Genomic DNA, 20,917 nt, shown 5'->3' with positions numbered 1-20,917 from the left:
TTGAGAAAGGTTGGATCCATTCACAACTCTACCAACAATGCATCAATATCCCAATTCTCCCACAACCTCTCCAACATTGATCATCTTGCCTTTTTTGTCATCTAGGCTATTCTAATAGGTGCGAGATGATACTTCATTGTTGTTTTAATTTGCATTTCTCTAATAGTGATTTGGAACATTTTTTTTTTCATATGATTATATATTTCTTCGTTTGAAAACTGTTCATATCCTTTGACCATTTATCAATTGGGGAATGACGTGATCTTATACATTTGATGCAATTCTCTATATATTTTAGAAATCAGACCATTACCAGAACTCCTGGTTGTGAAGATTGTTTCCAAGCTTTCTGCTTTTCTTCTAATTTTGGCAGCATTGATTTTATTAGTGCAAAACTTTTTAATTTAATATAGTCAAAATCATTCATTTTGCAGTTTATAATGTGCTCTAATTCTTGTTTGGTCATAAATTTATACCTTTTCCATAGATCAGATAGATAGGGTATTTTATGATCTATTAATTTATCTATGGTATCGTTCTTTATGTCTAAATCCTGTACCCATTTTGAACTTATTTTGGTATAGGGTGTGAGATGTGGATCTATGCCTAGTTTTTGCCATACAGTTTTCCCAACAATTTTTGTCAAATGGTGAGTTCTTATCCTTTGGGTTTGTCAAATAGTAGATTTCCATAGTCATTTACTGCAGTTTCTTCTGAACCTATCCTAATCCACTGAAGCATTACTCTATTTCTTAACCAGTACCAGGCAGTTTTGATGACTGCCACTTTATAATATAGTTTTAGATCTAGTAGAGCTACACCACTTTCTTTACATTTTTTTCCCATCAGTTCCCTTGCTATTCTTACTCTTTTGTTGTTTCAGATGAATTTTGTTACTTATTTTTTTCTAGTTCAGTAAAGTATTTGGGAGTTTGATTGGTAGAGCACTGAATAAGTAATTTGGGTAGAATTGTCATTTTTATTATTTATTATTCTACCTAAGCATGAGCATTTACCATTTTTTCCAATTATTTAGATCTGACCGTATTTGGATGAGGAGTTTTATAATTGTTACTTTAATTGGAATTTCTCTTTCTATACCTTGTTCATAGTCTTTGTTATTCATATATAGAAATGCTGATGATTTATGTGGGTTTATTTTAGATCCTGCTACCTTGCTAAATTTGTTAATTGTTTCAAGGAATTTTTTGGATGATTTTCTTGTGTTCTCTAAGTTCTCAGGTTCTCCATCATATCAACTGCAAAGAGTAAAAGTTTTGCTTCCTAATTAACAATTCTGATTCCTTCAATTTCTTTTTCTTCTCTAATTGCTACTGCTAGCATTTCTAATACTATATTGAATAATAATGGTGATAATGGGCTTCACTGTTTCATCCCTGAATTTACTGAAAATGCTCTGAGTTTATTCCCATTAAATAAAATATTTATTGATAGTTTTGGATAGATACTTTTTATTATTTTAAGGAAAATTCCACTTATCCTAAACTTTCTAGTGTTTTTAATAGGAATGGATTTTATATTTTATCAAAGACTTTTTCAGAATCTATTGAGATAATCATATGAATTCTGTTGGTTTTACTATTGATATGTTTAATTATGTTGAGTGTTTTCATAATGTTGAACCAACCCTGTCTGCCTGGTATAAATCCAACCTGATCATGGTATATTATCTTGGTAATAACTTGCTGTAGTCTCATTGCTAAAATTTTTTTAAGATTTTTGCATCAATATTCATTAGGGAGATTGGGTTATAATTTTCTTTGTCTGTTTTGGTTCTTCCTGGTTTATGTATCAGTACTATGTTGGTGCCATAAAAGGAGTTTGGCAGAACTCCTTTCTCTCCTATTTTTTAAAATAGTTTATGTAGAATAGGAATTAATTATTCCTTAAATGTTTGGTAGAATTCACCTGCAAATCCATCTGGACCTGGAGACTTTTTCTTAGGGAGTTTATTGATGTTTTCTTCAATTTCTTTTTGTGAGATGGGGTTATTTAAGTAATTTATTTCCTTTTCTGTTAATCTGGGAGGTTTGTATTTTTGTAACTATTCATCCATTTTCACTCAAATTGTCCAATTTATTGGCATACAGTTGGGCAAAGTACATCCAAATTATCTCTTTAATTTCTTCCTCATTGGCGGTTAGTTCACCTTTTCATTTTTGATACTGATAATTTGGTTATCTTCTTTCTTTTTTTTTTAAATCAGATTAACCAGAGGTTTGTTTATTTTATTGGCTTTTTCATAAAACCAACTCTTAGTTTTATTTAAGAAAGAGATCAATGGTTTTCTTGCTTTCCATTTTATTAATCTCTCCCTTGATTTTCAGAATTTCTAATTTGGTATTTAATTGGGGATCTTCAATTTGTTCTTTTTTTTCTAGCTTTTTTAGTTGCATGCCCAATTCATTGATCTCCTATTTCTCTATTTATTCATACAGGCCTAGAGATAAAAAGTTTTCCCTAAAAACTGCGCTTGTTGCATCCCATAAATTTTGGTATGATGTTTCATTATTATCATTTTCTTGGACAAAATTATTATTTCTATTATTTGCTATTTGATCCACCCATTGTTTAAGATAAAGTTATTTCATTTCCAATTAGTTCTTGGTTTATCTTTCCTTGACCCTTTTATTACATGTAATTTTTATTGCATCATGATCTGAGAAGTGTGCATTTATTATTTCTGCCTTTCTGCATCTGATTTTAATGGTCAATTTTGGTGAAGGTACTATGTACTGCTGGAAAAAAATGGTATATTCTTTTCTATCCCCATTAAGTTTTCTCCAGAGGTCTATCATATCTAAGTTTAATAAGATTTAATTCACCTTCTTCACTTTCTTCTTGTTTATTTTGTTTTTAGATTTACCTCGTTCTGAGAGAGGGAAGTTAAGGTCTCCCATTATTAAAGTTTTTCTGTCTATTTCTCCTTGTAATTCACTCAGTTTTTTGTCTAGAAATTTGGATGTTATACCACCAGGTGCATACATATTTAGTAATGGTATAGCTTCATTACCAATGGTGCCTTTTAAGATGTAGTTTCCTTCCTTGTCCCTTTTAATGAGATTGATTTTTGCTTTTACTCTGTCTGAGATTAGGACCACTACCCCAGATTTTTTTTACTTCCACTGAGGCATAATATATTTTGCTCCAACCTTTTACCTTTATCTGGTATGTATCTCTCTACTTCAAAAGTGTTTCTTGTAAACAACATATTGTAGGATTTTGGTTTTTAATCCATTCTGCTATCCACTTCCATTTTATGGGATACTTCATCCCATTCACATTTATAGTTAAGTTTACTAATTCTATATTTCCAGCTATGCTTTCTTCAGTTATCCTTATCTCTTTCTTTTCTCTTATTCTTCCTCACCAAAATTTTACTACCTTTCCCCTTTGACTTTTCTTTTAGGAATTTATCTTTCAGTTTACCTTCCCTTCCCTTTTATCAGTCTTCCCTTATATATACTATTCCCTGTCCCCATCTCCCTGTAGATTAAGTTAGATTTTTAAACCCAAGTAAGATTGTATATTATTCCCTTATTGGGCTAAATCTATTGAATGGATTTATTCAGCATTCACATTCTCCCTTCTCTCCCTCTAAAATTTTAAATCTTTGTGTCTCTTCCCTTGGTGCCCTAATATTATTAAACAGGTATCATCAAACATAGTTCAATTATTTGATTGCTTGATAAACTCCTATTGTTACCAAGGTATCTCAGATTATTTACTTCATTGTTTGATAAGCAGCACTGACTCAAATTGAATCAAATTATAAACATTTTTTACTCTACCCCCCTTTTCAAGTATCTTTCAAGTATACATAGAGTTCCTCATGAGCCAAAGTATCATCCAAAGCCATATCACTTCTTGAAGTATTTGTGCCCCTCTCCCCAGGCCTATTTTCTTTCACACTTTACCCCCAACTCCTACCCAGGGTACTTAATCCCTTGTTAAGTGAAGCACAAGATGCAGATCTAATTAACTGTAAATATCTTGAAGATCTCTAAGTACTGGGAGGCTCTGGAGGTCTCATCAAGAACTTTACAAATGATTATAAGGAACAGAGAGACATTGTCTCAGGTCTTCGAAGTTTATGATGCCCTCATTAGACAAGGCCCTTACCACCTCACTATTAAAGTGAGTCATAGTATAATGAACCACTTAAAGGTAAAGTTAACTTTAACCCCTGCTTTTTTTTTTTCAGGCCTCTTTGTCTCAAACATAGTGATATGATCTTGGATCTCTTCAACTGAGAGACAAGACCCAATTATATCCATTTCTTTTAGGTTCATTCTCTTCAATTATATTCTACCCTCTAATTTTCCTTAAAGAAATAAAGTTCTAGGAGCGGCTGGCTAAATGTCGCAGTGGATAAAGCACCGGTCCTGGAGTCAGGAGTCCCTGGGTTCAAATCCGGTCTCAGACACTTAATAATTACCTAGCTGTGTGGCCTTGGTCAAGCCACTAAACCCCGTTTGCCTTACAAAAAACCTAAAATAACAAAAATAATAATAATAATAATAATAATAATAATAATTAATGAACTGGAGCTAATAACTTAACTTTTCAGTGTTCTAGGAGATTCTTTAAGACTGTAAGTTGTAGGGGCAGCTAGGTAGGGCAGTGGATAGAGCATGGGCCCTGGAGTCATGAGGACCTGAGTTCAAATATGTCCTCAGACACTTAATAATTACCTAGCCGTGTGACCTTGGGAAAGTCACTTAACCCATTGCCTTGCCAAAAAAAAGACTATAAATTATAAAGAAAGTACTCTGGGACCCTGGGCAGTCATTTAACCTCTTCTTTTCCCTCAATTTTTTCTTCTAGAAAATGGAATAAGAAAAGTGCTTACCACAGTGCTGAACACAAATGAAGTATTGTTTTGGGTTTTTTTTAGGTTTTTGCATCTTTATCATGCCTTTATTTATGTTATTCTTTGTCCTCCACCAATGCTTTGTTACTGTTTTTCCCAAAGGAAACCAAATTCCTCTAGGAAATTCTCCCTAAATAAACTCAACCTCTGATCATCTTTTTGCTTAGCATAATACCACCTAACACTTGATTATTTCATATTGTTTCCATATTGCTTTGAGTAATATCAACATATTATGTTCCCTTCTTTCTCCCCAAGTTAAAAACACATTAACAGTACCATATTGGACACATAATAAGTTATGTAATACTTCTTGATTGTGTGATTATTATAGCTATCTAATAATTCTAATAAATAACATAGAAATGAAGGACTTATAAAATGCTTTTCTCTCAACCACAATATGTCAAAGGCAGTGCAAATAGTATTATCTACATATTTCAGATGAAGAAAATAATCATAGAAATAATAATAAATGAGGCAGCTAGGTGTACACAATAGATAGAGTGCTGAGTCTGGAGTCAGGAAGACGAATTCAAATCTAACCTCAGAAACTTACTAACTGTGAAACCCTGAGTAGTCATTTAACCTCTTTTTTTGGCCCAAGTTTCTTCTTCTAGAAAATGGAATAATAATTCTTACTACAGTGCTGAGCATAAAGGAAGCATATGTTAGCTACGATTATTAAGGAGTGATCATTTATATAGTACTTTAAGATTTGCAAAACATTTTTAGAAATGTGTTTCCTTTTATCCTTAAAACAACCTTGGAGAGGGGGGCGGAGCCAAGATGGCGACAAGAAGGGATCAGTCTTAGGAGCTCTCTGATAAAACTCATAAGCTAAGGACTCTAACTAAACTTTCGAGAGACAGAACCTACAAAGGGACCCATTGAGGCAGTTCTCCTAATCAAGGTAACCTGGAAAAGAGCAGAAAGGCTCTGCTCCCGGGATCAGAGAGGCGGCCTGTCAGAGGGGTGGCCCGCCAGAGCCAAAGAACTTCAGTCTCCAGGAGGCAGCCCCAGGGCACTGGGAGTCACAGCTCACAGCAGCGGGGGAGTCTCCTGAGCTGCACCCCAGGGAGCACCAGGCACAAAGTGGGGGAACAGAGGAGGACCTCTGCCAGAGCAAGCACCTGGAGCCCAGCCCTCAGGGCACACAGCAAGCAGCATCCTCTTTCCCCAGCCCTGATCCAGGAAACAGAAGCAGGTGGGGCCAGTAAGCAGGAGCCCCCAGGGCATGAGCCCATTGGGCTGAGGGAGGGGAGTGAAGAGAGACTACAGAGCTCTGTCCTCTGCCCCTGGAACAGGACTCTGGGGCTCTGACCACATTCAGATCCTGATCCCAATCTAGGCCCCCCCATAGAACAACAGGGCCCCCCCACCTTGGCCCCATGGCAGAGGGGGGCACTTATGGTCATTCACAGACCAGGAGGGAGGACAGAGCCTCACATACTGAGACCCTTGTGGGAGTGTCCCCAAAGCTCAGGAAGCACCCCAAAACCAGGCCCAGGCTGGGAAAATGAGCAAGCAGAGAAATAAGAGGAAGGCTATTGAGAAATATTTTGCAAATTAGCCCAAGAAGGATCAAAATACTCAGTCTGAAGATGAGGAAGCACAAGCTCCTGCATCTAAAGACTCCAAGAAAAACAGAAATTGGGCTCAGGCTATGATAGAGCTCAAAAAAGACTTTGAAAATCAAATGAGGGAGTTGGAAGAAAAACTGGGAAAAGAAAGGAGAGAGATGCAGGAAAAATATGAAAATGAAGTCAGCAGCTTAGTCAAGGAAATCCAAAAAAAAATGCTGAAGAAAATAGCATGTTAAAAACCAGCTGAGGTCAAATGGATAAAACAGTTCAAAAAATAACTGAGGAGAAGAATGCTTTAAAAAGCAAAATTGTCCAGATGGAAAAAGAGATAAGAAAACTCTCTGAGGAAAACAAATCCTTCAGATAAAGAATAGCATTCAGGGAGACTGATGAATTTACCAGAAATCAGGAATCAATACTTCAAAACCAAAAAAATGAAAAATTAGAAGAAAATGTGAAATATCTCATTGAAAAAACAACTGATGTGGAAAACAGACTTAGGAAAGATAATTTAAAAATTATTGGAATACCTGAAAGTCATGATCAGGAAAAGAGCCTTGACATCATTTTCAAAGAATTACCACAGGAAAATTGCCCTGATATTTTAGAAGCAGAGGGCAAAATAGAAATGGAGAGAATCCACCGATCCCCCAGAGAAAGAAATCCCAAAAAACCAACCCCTAGGAATATTATAGCCAAGTTCCAGAACTCCCAAGTCAAAGAGAAAATATTACAAGCAGCCAGAAGGACACAGTTTAAATATTGTGGAGCTGCAGTCAGGATCACACAGGACTTAGCAGCAACTACATTGGAAGCTTGTAGGGCTTGGAATACAATATACCAGAAGGCAAAAGAACTTAGAATGCAGCCAAGAATGAACTACCCAGCAAGGCTGAATGTCCTCTTCCAGGGAAAAAGATGGACTTTCAATGAACCAAGGGAATTTCAAATGTTTCTTTTGGAATGGCCAGAGCTGAACAGAAGGTTTGATCTTCAGATACAGGACTCAGGTGAAGCATGGAGATTGGAGGCGAGGGGGGGAATATGAGGAACTTAATGAGGATGAACTGCATGGATAGAAAAATGATACTGATAATATTCATATGAACCATCTCAGTTAATAGAGCAGGTAGAGGGAGCTTTTATAGTTGAAGCACAGGAGAAAGCTGAATTCGAAGATAAAATACAGTGTAAAAATGGAGTCAATAGGAAAAAAGGGGAAATGAAATGGGAGAAAGAAAAAAGGGGGAATAGTTCAAGATATTTCACATAATAAGATTTTTTTTATTACAATGAGCTATTGCAATGATATGGAAGGGGGGAGGCAAGGGGGAATGAGGGAACCTTTACTCTCATCAGAGATGGCTAGGAGAGGAAACAGCAAATATACTCAATGGGGTATAGACATCTGGAGTAAGAAGGAGGGGGGAGCAGGGGGAAAGGGGTGGGGATGTGAATAAAGGAGGAGAGGATGGACCATGGGGGGAGAGTGGTCAGATATAACACATTTTCTTTTTTACTTCTTGCAAGGGGCTGGGATTGGAAGGCCTGCCCAGGACCATAGGGCCAGGTGGATTCTGGGCCTAAGGGATGGTATGGGGGCAGAGGGCTTCTTGGCCCCAGGACCAGGGATCTGTCTGCTGCGCCACTCAGTGACCTTACAGCAGAGTCAGAGTGAAAGGAGAGAGAAAATATAGTACATGGTAGTGGAGAAATAAGAAAGGAGGGAGTTGCAATCAGCAATGGCAACGTTGGAAAAATATGGAAGTAACTTTTGTTATGGACTTATCATAAAGAATGTGATCCACCTGTGACAGAGTTATTGGTGTTGGAACAAAGACTGAAGCACATTTTTTGTTATTATTATTTGGGGGAGGGTGCAGGGCAAGTGGGGCTGGGTGGCCTGCCTGGGGCCACATAGCAGGGGGATCTTTGGGTGTCTGGGGCCAGATTTGGACCCAGGTGCTCCTGGCTCAAGGGCCAATGCTCTGTCTGCCACCCAGCCACCCCTACTATTATTACTATTTTATTTTATTTTGGGTCTTTTTTTTTCTTCTTTTTGGTTTTTGCAGAGCAGTGGGGATCGGGTGGCTTGCATGTCACATGACTGGGTGATTGTTGGGTTTACGAGGCTGGATATGGACTCGGGTGCTTGTGGCTCCAGGGCTGGTGCTTTGTCCATTGTGCCACCTGGCCATACCTACAATTATTACTATTATTTTTTTTTAATTTTAATTTTTTTCCTCTCCCCTTTACTTTTTTTGCCCAAGCAAGCCTATCTATATTCATGGGGGAGGGGTATTTTGTTTACTTGTAAACAAGAATATTTTATTAATGTAAAAAAAACATTTGTACAAAATGAGAATTAAAAATAAATTCAAAAAAATAAAAAAAAACCAACCTTGGAGAGCAGATACTATTATCATCCATATTTTACAGATCAGGAAACAAAAGAAGACAGAGCTTAAATGACTTGCCCACAATCATGCAGGCATCTGAGGCTAGATTTGAAATCTTGTTTGCTATTTATTGTTCCACCTAGTTGCCTTTCCAGGGTTTACTTTATGCATTAGGTACCTTCTCACTCATGGGATGAAAAATACAGATAGATCAAAATTTGAGTTGGGGAGGCTGCTGCTATAGTCTCACAAAGTTATAAGTGAAACCAATGAAAAATATTCAATGGATGGAAACTGTATGTAAAAGAAAGGTTGGCAGGAAGCTTTCATGATAATTTTCCTCAATATTTTTAATAAAACTTATGAAACTTATATGTCAAATATCTTCAAACAATGTTTCTTTTCTGGAATATGTATTGTAGTTATGCCAAAGGGCAAAATTAAATAATTAGATTTTCTTTCCCTAGTATTAGTTGATGTGTATGTGGTCAATACATGAAGCATTCTCTTAGAAGGCTGGGAAAGATAGATTTATATAGAATTATGTGAACCTTGACAGCAGCTATATAAGGGGAAACCATATGCCAGATATTAAACTTGCTTTGTAAGTGTCTTTTTAGCATGATATATTTTAAGGCTCTTCTCAGCATGGGTTCCACTTGAACAATGAATGTAGAATGAAAAGGGAAAGGATAATAGGGCATAAACAATAAAATCAATGGAGAACTACTTTAGACCATACAATAAGCAGCAGTAAGCTCTTAGATCCTGCTGGGCCTGTCAGAATATACTTCAGAAAGAAGTTAAAAAGGAGACACAGAAGTAAAAAGAAAAAAAAAGATCTGGACAGGCACTAGTGAATGGGGCTGGGGGGAGTCATGGTGCTTCCTCTGAGATGCCTATTAGTCAAGTCTTTTGTAAAAAGAAGAGCTTGCTGAGAGTTTCAAAGAAACACCAGCTAGAACACTAGCAAAAGCTAAACAATGCAGGAGAAGGAACAGAAGCACAGTTCTGACCTATCATGAGTAAGTGATCTCCTAGTTATGTAGTTGAGGAGTTGTTTCCCCACAACCCCACATCGTCAATTTGCCCATAATGACTGAAATTTCCACTAGCTGTCACTCTTTTGCATTGAGATTTTGAAGGGTCAAAATACAAACATGGCTCCCAGAAAGAAAAGAGAATGCAGAAGCCATATAGCGGAGCAAAAAGGAAGGTGGCCTCTAAAACAGGAAGGTCTGGATTCAAAACCTACCTCAGACACAGACATTTTCTACACTCAAAAAGGGTGCTTCTTCATCTAACAGAGAAAGTACCTTTCTGACAGAGAAAGTAAATAACTTCAACCCTGGAGCTTTAGGGAAGGAAGTGAGTATCCCAGAGCAGCTGGGTGGTACAGTGGATGGAGTGCTTGACCTGTAGTTAAGACTCATTTTCCAGAGTTCACATCTGGCCTTAGACACTTACTAGCTCTGTGACCCAAAGCAAATCACCTTAACCTTGTTTGCCTCTGTTTCCTCATCTGTAAAATGTGTAGGAGAAGAAAACGGCAAAACATTCCAGTGTCTCTGCCAATAAAAACCCCATTGGGGTCATTTAGAGTCTGAAATGACCAAACAGTAATAGAAAAAGGGTCAGAGGGTTGTTACAAGACTGAAATCTAGAAACTAGATTTTTTTCATAAGGATGGGTTGAATCCCCAACTCAATACTTTGCTCCCCAGGAAGGGTAAAATCATTAAGGCCTTCTCAGTCACATAATTTACAGGAATTAGTTTGTTGGATAAGCTGGGAAAACAGAGTTCTGAAGGGCTGAAATATATAAAGTAATTCTTATTAGATATGGTATTCAAGGAAGGAAACCTTTAACTTCTTGACAATTTTGCCCTGATTTTGTCCTGGTGGCAGGGTACATGAGGAAAAGCCTAGGGAGAACATCAGGGTTGAGGTGTGGGCAAAAAACATCTTTAATAATTAAGAAGTAAATATTCCTTCTAATGTTTTTAAGCTGTGAGTAGGTGGTCATGCTAGATGATTTATGAAAACTGAGCATGCATTTATAAGGATCATGGCTAAAATAAAACTAAAACCAAATTTAAGCTGACATGTATTAAATGATATGCACAATCATGCTCCACGGCAATCAGGCATAAAAATAGGCCGTTTTGTTTTCATTATTATAATTAGTGTTACTTTTAAATAGTCAGAGTGGAGTTTTGGTTTTTTCTCTTTTTATTCTGTTGCATCTCTACATATTAGCAATACCAATGTTGACTGCTTTCTTAAATACTCCAAACCTTAACTGTCATCATACAAAAGACCTGGGATAAGATCTTGGCCTTTCAATCAGACTTCTTTGCTCCTGACTTCAGACCCCACAGCTGGAAACATTTGCAATAGGCCCCTCCATAATTCCTTCCTTAAATAGAGAGAATCCTAAAGTACTCCGCCTATTCCCTATTCCTTGCCTCACCCTTCTTTTCCAAAGTTTTGGCAAGTGATTCTTTTGATTATCTATTTACCTGGAGAAAGTGCAAGTCTCTACATAAAATTCTTTTAAAAAGTCTTCCTTTCTGTACTAGGGGTTGAAAGGAAAAATGACATGATTGGGAGACTGAACAGTTATGGGAAAGAGGTTCCTGTAAAAACATAAATGACACTATCAGACCCTTTCTGGTTTTGATGGAGGGGATTAGAAACCATGAATGTCTCATGGTACTAGGTGTGGGGAAAGTAAACCTAGAGGGGGAATCTGGAGATACTAGAACAAACTTTACTGATTTAACAATTTTGCCCAGGGCTTTCCCTGTTTGTCCTTATTTGTAGACAAAAGAATTTAATGTTCTATATAGCCACCCAAAGCACTTAAGAAGAGAAAAGGTTGGGATAGGAGAAAAAACACTGGATTTAGCCTCAGAACCAGGGTCCTTTTACTTATTATTATCTGTGTGGTCTCCAGAAGAAAGTCCTTGGTTTTTTTCTCTTTTTTTTTTTTTTGCAAGGCATTGGGGTTGAGTAACTTGCTCAAGGTCATATAGCTAGATAATTATTAAGTGTCTGAGGCCAAATTTGAACTCAAATCCTCCTGATTCCAGGACCAGTGCTCTATCCACTGCATCACCTGGCTGCTTCAGAAAGTTCTTACAAATGATTAGGGCTTCACTTCAGTTTCTTCATCTGTAAAAAATGGTAAAAATGCCCAAGCTATTTACACCACAAGGCAGTTGTACCTCAAAGTACTATCTAAGTAAAAGCTATTGCTATTATTATTTCTATCAATAAATATTTTTAATAGAATGAAATTGAATTGGGGGGGGTGAGGTGGGAGGCAGCTAGGTGGCACAGTGAATAGAATTCAGGGTCTGGAAATCAAAGACACTCATCTTCCTGAGTTCAAAACCAACCTTGGACACTTCATTAATACCTGTGAGATCCTGGGAAAGTCACTTAACTGTGCTTGCCTCAGTTTCCTCATCTGTAAAATGAATTGTTGAAAGAAATAGCAAATCCATTCCAAGTATCTTTGCCAAGAAAATCCCAACTGGGGTCACAGAGTCAGACACAAACAAAATGTTTAATGGAAGAGTAAGCCTAATAATAATAATAATAATAATAATAATAATAATAATAATAATAATAATAATAATAATAATAATAAATAACTAGAACTTACAAGTGAGCACTTAAAGATTTACAAAATGTTTTTTAATCATCATCACCATCACATTTATATAGGACTAACAGATATTGTCCTAAGTACTTTATAATCATATCCAATTATATCCTCAAAATAACCCTGTGATATACAAACTGTTATTATCCTATAAGGAAACTGAGGCATAGAGAGATTAAGTGACTTACTCAGGGTCACACAACTAGCAAATATCTGAGGTCAAATTTGAACTCAGGTTTTCCTGACTCCAGGTCCTGCACTCTATTCATTGAACCTTCCCACTGCCTTAAAGACAGGAAGGGGTTTTGGTGAATCAAGGAAACATTCTTCAGTACCTAACACATAATAGACCCTTAATAAATGATAATGAATAATGCATTAATTTGAATTAGGAGGAGCAACAGAGAGGCTGGGTCTTTCAAAGAAGTCTGTTCTCCATACTTTGCATTAATTCTTGCCTAAAACAAATGCCAATTTTTATATATGCCAAAAACTTTAATCACTTTCCCCCCATAAATGTCATTTAAAAATTTTAATTTGTTTTGAAAAAGTAGAATCCTTGTTGAAGATATTATCCATCTTTCAATGGGATTCTTCCTTAGGGTTTAATATATATATATATATATATATATATATATATATACATATATATATATATATATATGGGAATATTTATGTATCTGCAAATACACACACCACAACCTAAGTAGGCAAAACTACAGGAATGCAGAGCAAAAATCTGCTGAACCCTTTAACACAGCTAGCTGCCTCTTTAAGGCTGGTTCAAGTTATAGGTTAATTTGCATAACCCTGGAAATCTAAGGTAATTTATGTGACCCTGGCTAGGAGCCAGATAGGAGTTGAAAGGAATTTCCTTACCCCAATCTAAATATCAAAAGATCTCTCAGGAATTCTCAGAGGAGTAGAAGATTAGGGAGAGAAGAGAGAGAGATAAAGTGTGGGGAGAAAATGATCTTTTTTTTTTTTTGAGGGATTCTTTTCCAAGTTCTGGAGAATAACTAATAAAAGAGACGAAACTTGTTGATTAGCCCTAGGCTAATGTTTTAGGTTGGCAGTCTCACAAAAAGAGCAATAACATACCCTTTAAGGAAGGAATCACCCAAACAAAGATGAGGGTTTTAGCCTAGTGCAGAGGAAGCCTAGAAGCAAAGGACAACAGCAACTATTCTGAAAAAAAGTCCAAAGTGGTAACTTTGGAGGCAATCATAGCAGCTATGAAGATAGAATGGAACAAGGAAGCTCAGCTAGGTACTGGCAGATAGAGAGTATATCAGCCAAGAAAAATTCTAAATTATCACTTATCCAGGGACTAGTACCACAGGATCTGTAAGACTCTTCAGCTCTTTATTTCCTTTTATTTGCTACTCTGTCCCAATTAAGCTATGACATTTGATTAATAGTTCCTGCTTTATTAGTAAAGGATATGAGAGTTCAAGTTGTATTTGTATGACTACAATGACCTAAAATCATTACACTAAACATGAAGTCCACTGAGCAAGGATTGTTCTGGTTCCATGATACATGCACATGTACACATCACTAATTGATGCTGTTTTGATTTTTATTTCTGGCAACTTTCTGATTCTTCACAAGGTAGTCCTCAGGAGCTGGGACAGTTGTTTTGAAATGAGGGCAAATCATAAGATCTGTAATGAATTTATGCCCATTTCTTATTGAAAATAATACATCTTAAATACACTTTCTATGATGCTTTTAATTAAATCTTTCTAAAACAGCTCATGATATTGTAGTATAGAAGCAACTGGTAGTTCAATGGATAGAGCACTGGATCTGGAGTGGGGAAGACCTGAATTCAAAACCAACTTCACACACTAACTAGTTGTATGACTCTAGGCAAATTACTTGACCTCTGATTGCCGGAAGAATGGATCCACTGGAGAAGGAAATGGCAAACTCATGAGTATCTTTGTCAAAAGAAAACCCATAGACATCAAGAAAAACAAAATAACTGCATACAAAAACTATTCCTGAACACTGCTACAACAAAGGTCCAGTTAATTTGTTACTAAAAAGACCTATGTTCCTAGTTTAAATTTAAAATAAGTAGATAATAACTTGACATTTATATAATTTTAAGGTTTATAAAGCACCTTACATACATTATTTCATTTGACAGTTTTAAAAACTTTGTGAGATAGGTATTATTGTCTCCATATTTACAAATGGGTAACTGAAACTCAAAATGACTTTAAATGACTTTGCCTAAAGTCACTAGTCTAGTAAAATTCAGAGCTCTGTCTCAAACTCAAATGTAAGAATGAAAAGAACCAGGAAGGGCTGAATTTTCTTGCAAATTATGCCTGAATTCCCATGGAATGAGCATGGACTCACCACACCCTACAACAGAATTCAAAGGTTGATCCTTTCATTTTATCTCAAAAGTCAAAATTGGATGAGGCACTAGGTTCTCTACTTTTGTTTCTTGAGTACAATGCAACAAAATAAGTGCTATAGAGAAATGAGAATAGGTTTGTTGAAAAAGGTTAAAAGCAGTGGGGCTTCTGTGAGTTGGGGAGAGTAGGAAAGGGCCTTTGCTAAATTTGCCTTGTCAATGTCAATGAGACTGTTATAAAACAGAAAAGAAATTAAGATTAAACATTTGGTCCTGTCCACACTCTACAAATTCTGATCACTGAATTTAGCCCACACAACCTTGGACCAGAAAGCTGGGTCAGCTATTCTTGCTATCAGGGCAACCACAGCCACCTTAGAGAGAGAGTGAGAAAGGTCTCTGGCTGCCTCTCAGCATTTCTAGCCAAAGACAGAGACTCTCAGATGACTGTCTATCTGTCCGGCATCTAATTCTACTGAAGGAAATGAAAACTTAGAGATGAAAGGGAAAGAGAAGAGAGGCAATCCTTATCTGATCAAAGAAGCTAGGGCAATCTAGAAAAAGAAAATGTGGAATCCTGTTGGTCAGAACTAAACAGGAGGTGAGCAGAAGCCTAAACTCTGGTTTCTGCTGGGAGCCATCCAAGACAAAATGCCCTATTGAAACTAACATCTGTTATTACTAAACCTATTTTTGAATCAATATTTTTTCTAAAGATTTTTTTCTTTTGTTGCTGCCAGTCCTCCATAACCTATTCTTTAACCACCACATAAAGTGACTATTAGAACCTCAAACAAGGAGCATTGGTCAGGAAGCAGCCTCTCACTATTTCCTGAACAGAGGCACTAGGAAAATGTCAAAAGGCATTTTATAACAAACCCCCACACTGTAAGCTTTTATAAAAAAAAAAAATCACATCACAGAAAGGATGAGTAACCCAGCTCAATTTAATTTCAAAAGGAAATCTGATTAAATCTATCAGATGACTTGGAGATATCCTTTGGGGAAGGAAAGGAGGGAAAGGGAAAAAAGATTAAAAAGTTACACAATAATCTTTTTTTTTATTACCTTAACACTTGCATTTCTTCTGTGGAATTCTGCACTTCATCTTGAAGTCTGTGCCAGCGAAGCAAAGCCTTCAACTCTTGCAGTTCCTTAGCTTCATCACGTGATAACTGCTTATTACACATCCCCCAAAAAACAAAATCAAAAAAAACAAACCATTCATTCTTTGGTGTTCCTAACCATCCCCATCCATCCTTGGCCAATAATTTTTTTTTTTGCAAGGCAATGGGGTTAAATGGCTTGTCCAAGGTCATACAACCAGGTAATTATGAAGTGTCTGAGGCCAGCTTTGAACTCAGGTACTCCTGACTCCAGTGCTGGTGCTCTATCCACTGTGCCAACTAGCTGCCCTGGTCAATACTTTTTTTTGATGGAATATCTTTTGTTTTAAGCCAGTGCAGGAAAACTAAGGATGACAAAGGCAGGATCTCCCTGTTTTTCAACCCTATTAATTGGAAAGTTAAAATAGCATAAGGCAGGCCTGAAGGGAACCTCTTAGTGCCTTGAATCCAGAGGCAGTTATAACCCCTGTGCCTGAGGACCAAGATAGGAATACTTTATTATCCCCTGAGGAATGAGCAATCAGTGAGATGACTATGTGGCATAGGTATCTAATATCCTTTGCCTGACTCTTTGTGACTCCATCATACACACAAAGATACCACTTATAGGCTTATTCCATCATCCTTTCCTTTGCTTTGTCTTTCTGCATTAGGTGGGGAAGGGCCCTTCCATTTCCTTTTGACTTTTCCCAAACCTCATTTTGTGAAGAACTGTTTACAGTGGAACTGGCTAATGAAACCCAGACATTTTTTTTGCATATAAACCAGAGAACTCTTACTGCCTGCATTCATTATGGGAAAAGGCTGGCTGCTCTATCACCCTGCCCCATTACTTCAACCTCTGCAGCAGTCATTATGATACACTATGCTATACACTTATAATCTTGCTAATGGATGGTAATAGAATTGTCTATTGGTAAGGAAAAATTCCCAACATTTAGAGGCAAATATTTTCTTATTGTTTTATAAACCATTGGAAATAAAAGTTCCCCAACCCCCAGTCCAAGAATGGACATTTGTTATCTATTAACTTTGACAAAATGTTATCTCTGCTTTTGCCAAATCTGGCCCTTTCATTTAAGTACAATACTGAGAGAAGATGGTAAAAGAGTAATAGAATTAAAAGAGATTAATAATAATTGGGCCAGGGGAGGAAAAGAGACAAATACAGAGAAAGAGGGCATCTTTCTTCCTATGAAGGGCATGAATCCACAAGTAATAATAATAATTACTTGAAAGAAGTTTTGAGAATACATTTAGTTGTCTGTCCCTAAAAGTCAATGGATAGGTGACTAAGTTTCCTTTGAGTAGAGATCATCTGATTTACTATATTGTATTTGCATCTCCAGCACCTAGAACAGGTAGCTCATACATAGTAAGTCCTTAATAAATGCTTACTAATTTATTCACAACAATAGGCAAGAGATTAGTTAATTAGGCAGTGTCACCATCTTTTGTATGAAAGGTCATCCTAATGGAGTTACCAGTATCTTCCCAGAGGGGCATAAAGATTCAAAAAATATATAAGGTTTAATTCCTTTTATCTTTGGATCTCAGCAGTTTTCATTTTATTTTACAGGAAATAAACACTGACTCTGGAAATCTACTCATCTCACTCTGGGCAGAGGAAAAGCTGGCCAAGGGTTCTGATTAAGGGAGAAAGAGGCCAATTACACAGAGAGAAAGAGTGGAATGTTTTTGCAAATATCTCTTAGGCGAAATTTGTCCTTTAGGTCTGGTGCTACCCATATGGAGTAAAATCCAGTTGTGATGCAGAGAGTAAATCATGTCACCTGGTGTCACCCCAGCAACTACTCATCACAGCTTGTTGTTTGTCTCTTTCACCTGCTCCACAGATTCACTTATATGGAGCTCAAAGGGGAACTGTGGCACTTACTGAAAAACATACAGAGTTCCTTAGTGAGGGAGAGTTTGAGGACGTGGGGTCATAGTCTGGCTCTGTCATTCATAACCTGTTTGACTTTGCATAGGTCACTCCCTCGTGCGGTCTCAGTTTTCACATTTTTAAAATGAGAGGATTGAATTCAACCATCTCTTGTAGCTCTAAATTTAATCCAGTGTCCCTATAAAGGCTTTCTTAAACATTGTGAGATAGTTCTTTACTTGCCTTTACTTCCTCTTTGGGTGAACCATTTCATTTTATCTCTTATCTAAAAGTGTCAGGCAGTTTTAGAAGACCTCCAGAAACTAATGGTGGAGTCCTTTGCTGACATCTCCACAGGTTTTAGAAGTCACCAAATTTAACCACTGCTTGAAAAAAGAATGTCCACCTTAACCCTTCTGAATAGTCAACAGACTTTTTACCTAAAGATCTCTACTGAGGAGAAAGCAGTATCTTACAAGGAAGTTTTCCTTGGACGTTTTCCCCAAGTCTACTATCAAGGATCAGAAGAACCAATTTAATCCCTATTTATCCATTATAATCAAATACTTGAAGAATATCATATTCCCCCAAACCCCTTAAGTCTTCTCTTTCCCTTATCTAAATTGAATATAGCATCATCTGTTAGTCTTTCACCATGCCATCTGTCCTTCTGGATACTATTCAGTTTCTCAGTATTTTTCTTAAAATCTGAAGCCCAAAAATAAATATATATTCCAGATGTGAACTGACCAAAGTAGAGTACAGGAGGACCATTAGCCACTTTCTTATTCATGGCAGTCTGAGATAGAATTGACTTTCTTGGCTGCCACGCTGTTGATACATGCTGAGTCCATAGTTCAATAACTCCTCAGATCTTTTTCAGAGAAACTGTTTAGTTGCATTTCCATATCTTGTTCTTGAGGAGCAGATTCTTTTTTTAAAAAAAAATACTCAAATGAAACTTATAATTATCCTCATCTTTGTAGGTCTGGTCAACTGTTCTAGCCTTGACAGGATCATTCTGAATTCTGATTATGTCATTTAACATATTGGCCAGCACTTTCAGCTTTGTGTCACCTACAATTCTGATAAGCATATCACTTATGTCTTTATACAAATCATTTATAAACATCCATAAAACATTATTAAATAGCCCAGGGCCAAGTATAGATCTCTGACAAATAACCCTGGAGACCTCCTTCTAAGATCACATCCAAACAATGACTGATAGCATTCAACCAGTTCTGAATCCCATCTGTTCAGCTCACAATGCTCCCTTTTCCCACAAGCCTGAGAGATTTTGCCAAATTCCTGACTAAAACTGAATTAAACTATATCTGTAGTCTGCTCTTGATCTATTAAGTCTAGTAATCCTATCAAAAAAGAAATTATCCTTAATGTATGCTAGGGCCTGATTAGTGCAAATAATGAATCCCCTAAAGGGGTCATATTATTTGCATTTACCTTGTATATTTTCATAGGGCTGAAACCAATAACTATATTTTACAAAATTATAACTTCAAATAACACGAACAAATACATACTAACTCCTCCAAGGATTCATTATTTATACTAATTGGGCCCTAGCTAGTTTTACTATCTTTGACTACTACATCATTTTCCAAATGTCCTTTAACTATCACTTTAATAAAAGATTTTAGAATTTTGCCAGGAATTGAAGCCCCTTGACTTGTATTTTGTAGAATCTACTTTTTCCCTTTTGTATAAATTTGAACATTATTTTCCCCTTTCCAATTCTGAAACATAACTTTTCCCACAAACTTTCAAAAGTAAATGATAGTGACTCAGTAAATCACAACCACCAGTTATAATACCCTAAGATGTAATTGGTCTTGGCCAGGTAACTTGCAATTATTCAGGGAGGTGAGATGCTTGCTCTAATTCTCTATTAGTTTTTATTCTGTTCTTTTGAGTCTTAAAGACAATTATCCTTTAGCAAAGAAAATAGAAGTAAAATAAGAACTGAGCAATTCTACCTCCCCTCAACAGTCAATTACTATCCTTTTTTCCCTAATAGAGCTTTTAAAAAAAGATAAATTCATTTTTGTTACTCATAGCTTTCTTTACTGGTCTCAGCTCATTCTGACCTGTAATCTTCTAACACTATTCTTGCCTGACCATATCATCCTTTTATATTCATCCTTCATTCCATGGTCTTCCAAATTTTTGTACATAATTTTAAAAATTTAAGTTAATTGAGGAGTTCCCTACAATCCAAATCAGTCTCTTAAGACACCACCCTCCCCAAATCATTTTTTATCTCCCCATTAGCACTGTTTCATGAGGTATCTTCAGAAATTCATTTTGAAATATTTTTCTCTCTCTCTCTGGCTGATTTTAGCTGTAGAATTTTAATTCATTAGATCTAAAATATCTTGGTTTTTATTGGAATGCTTTGAAATCTGCTCTCCCAAAATCTAGGGAACATATAAAATCATACCCAGTTTTCTTTATCACAAATTCTAAAATGTCTACCATAGACAACCTTGCCTCATATTTTACAGAAAAAAATGAGGTCATAGGTCATGAACTCCTACTCTCCTCCTCCTTACCTTCTAATATTCAAATACCTTCTGATATTATCTCCTCCACCTATTTCAAATGAAGAGATGGCCTTATTCTTATGAAAGCAAAACCTTCTACTTGTACAAGCAATCCTATTCAATCCTATCTCCTCCAAGACTGCTCATCTCCCCCTCACCCAATCCCACCCACCCCTGCCCTATTATCCTTGCTCTATAAATTCTCTTCAATCTCTCCTTATCTCCTGGCCCCTTTCTTATTGCTTTCAAACATACTCTTATTTCTCCCATCCTCAAAAATTCCCTCATTTGATCCTTCTATCCTAGCTAACTATAGTTCTATATCTACTTCTTCTGCTCTTTGTGGTTAACCACCTTGAAAAGACCATCTATGATAGGTGTATCTGATTTCTGATCTCACTATTCCAATGAATCTT

The 20,917-nt window shown here is 36.6% G+C and overlaps 1 protein-coding gene across 9 annotated transcripts in view; it reads right to left on the bottom strand.

Annotated features, from left to right (window-relative positions):
* AOPEP (aminopeptidase O (putative)) overlaps positions 1-20,917 on the bottom strand; it is a 632,574-nt gene that overhangs the window by 231,185 nt on the left and 380,472 nt on the right. For all 9 annotated transcript variants that reach the window (XM_074201226.1, XM_074201227.1, XM_074201225.1 and 6 more), the window contains one exon: positions 15,994-16,100. In XM_074201226.1, the coding sequence (XP_074057327.1) occupies positions 15,994-16,100 (107 nt within the window). The remainder of the gene's footprint in view (positions 1-15,993; positions 16,101-20,917) is intronic.

Source organism: Macrotis lagotis, chromosome X (genome assembly GCF_037893015.1).
Source record: "Macrotis lagotis isolate mMagLag1 chromosome X, bilby.v1.9.chrom.fasta, whole genome shotgun sequence".
Classification (NCBI taxonomy): Eukaryota; Metazoa; Chordata; class Mammalia; order Peramelemorphia; family Peramelidae; genus Macrotis; species Macrotis lagotis.
This window is presented reverse-complemented; position numbering and strand designations above follow the sequence as displayed.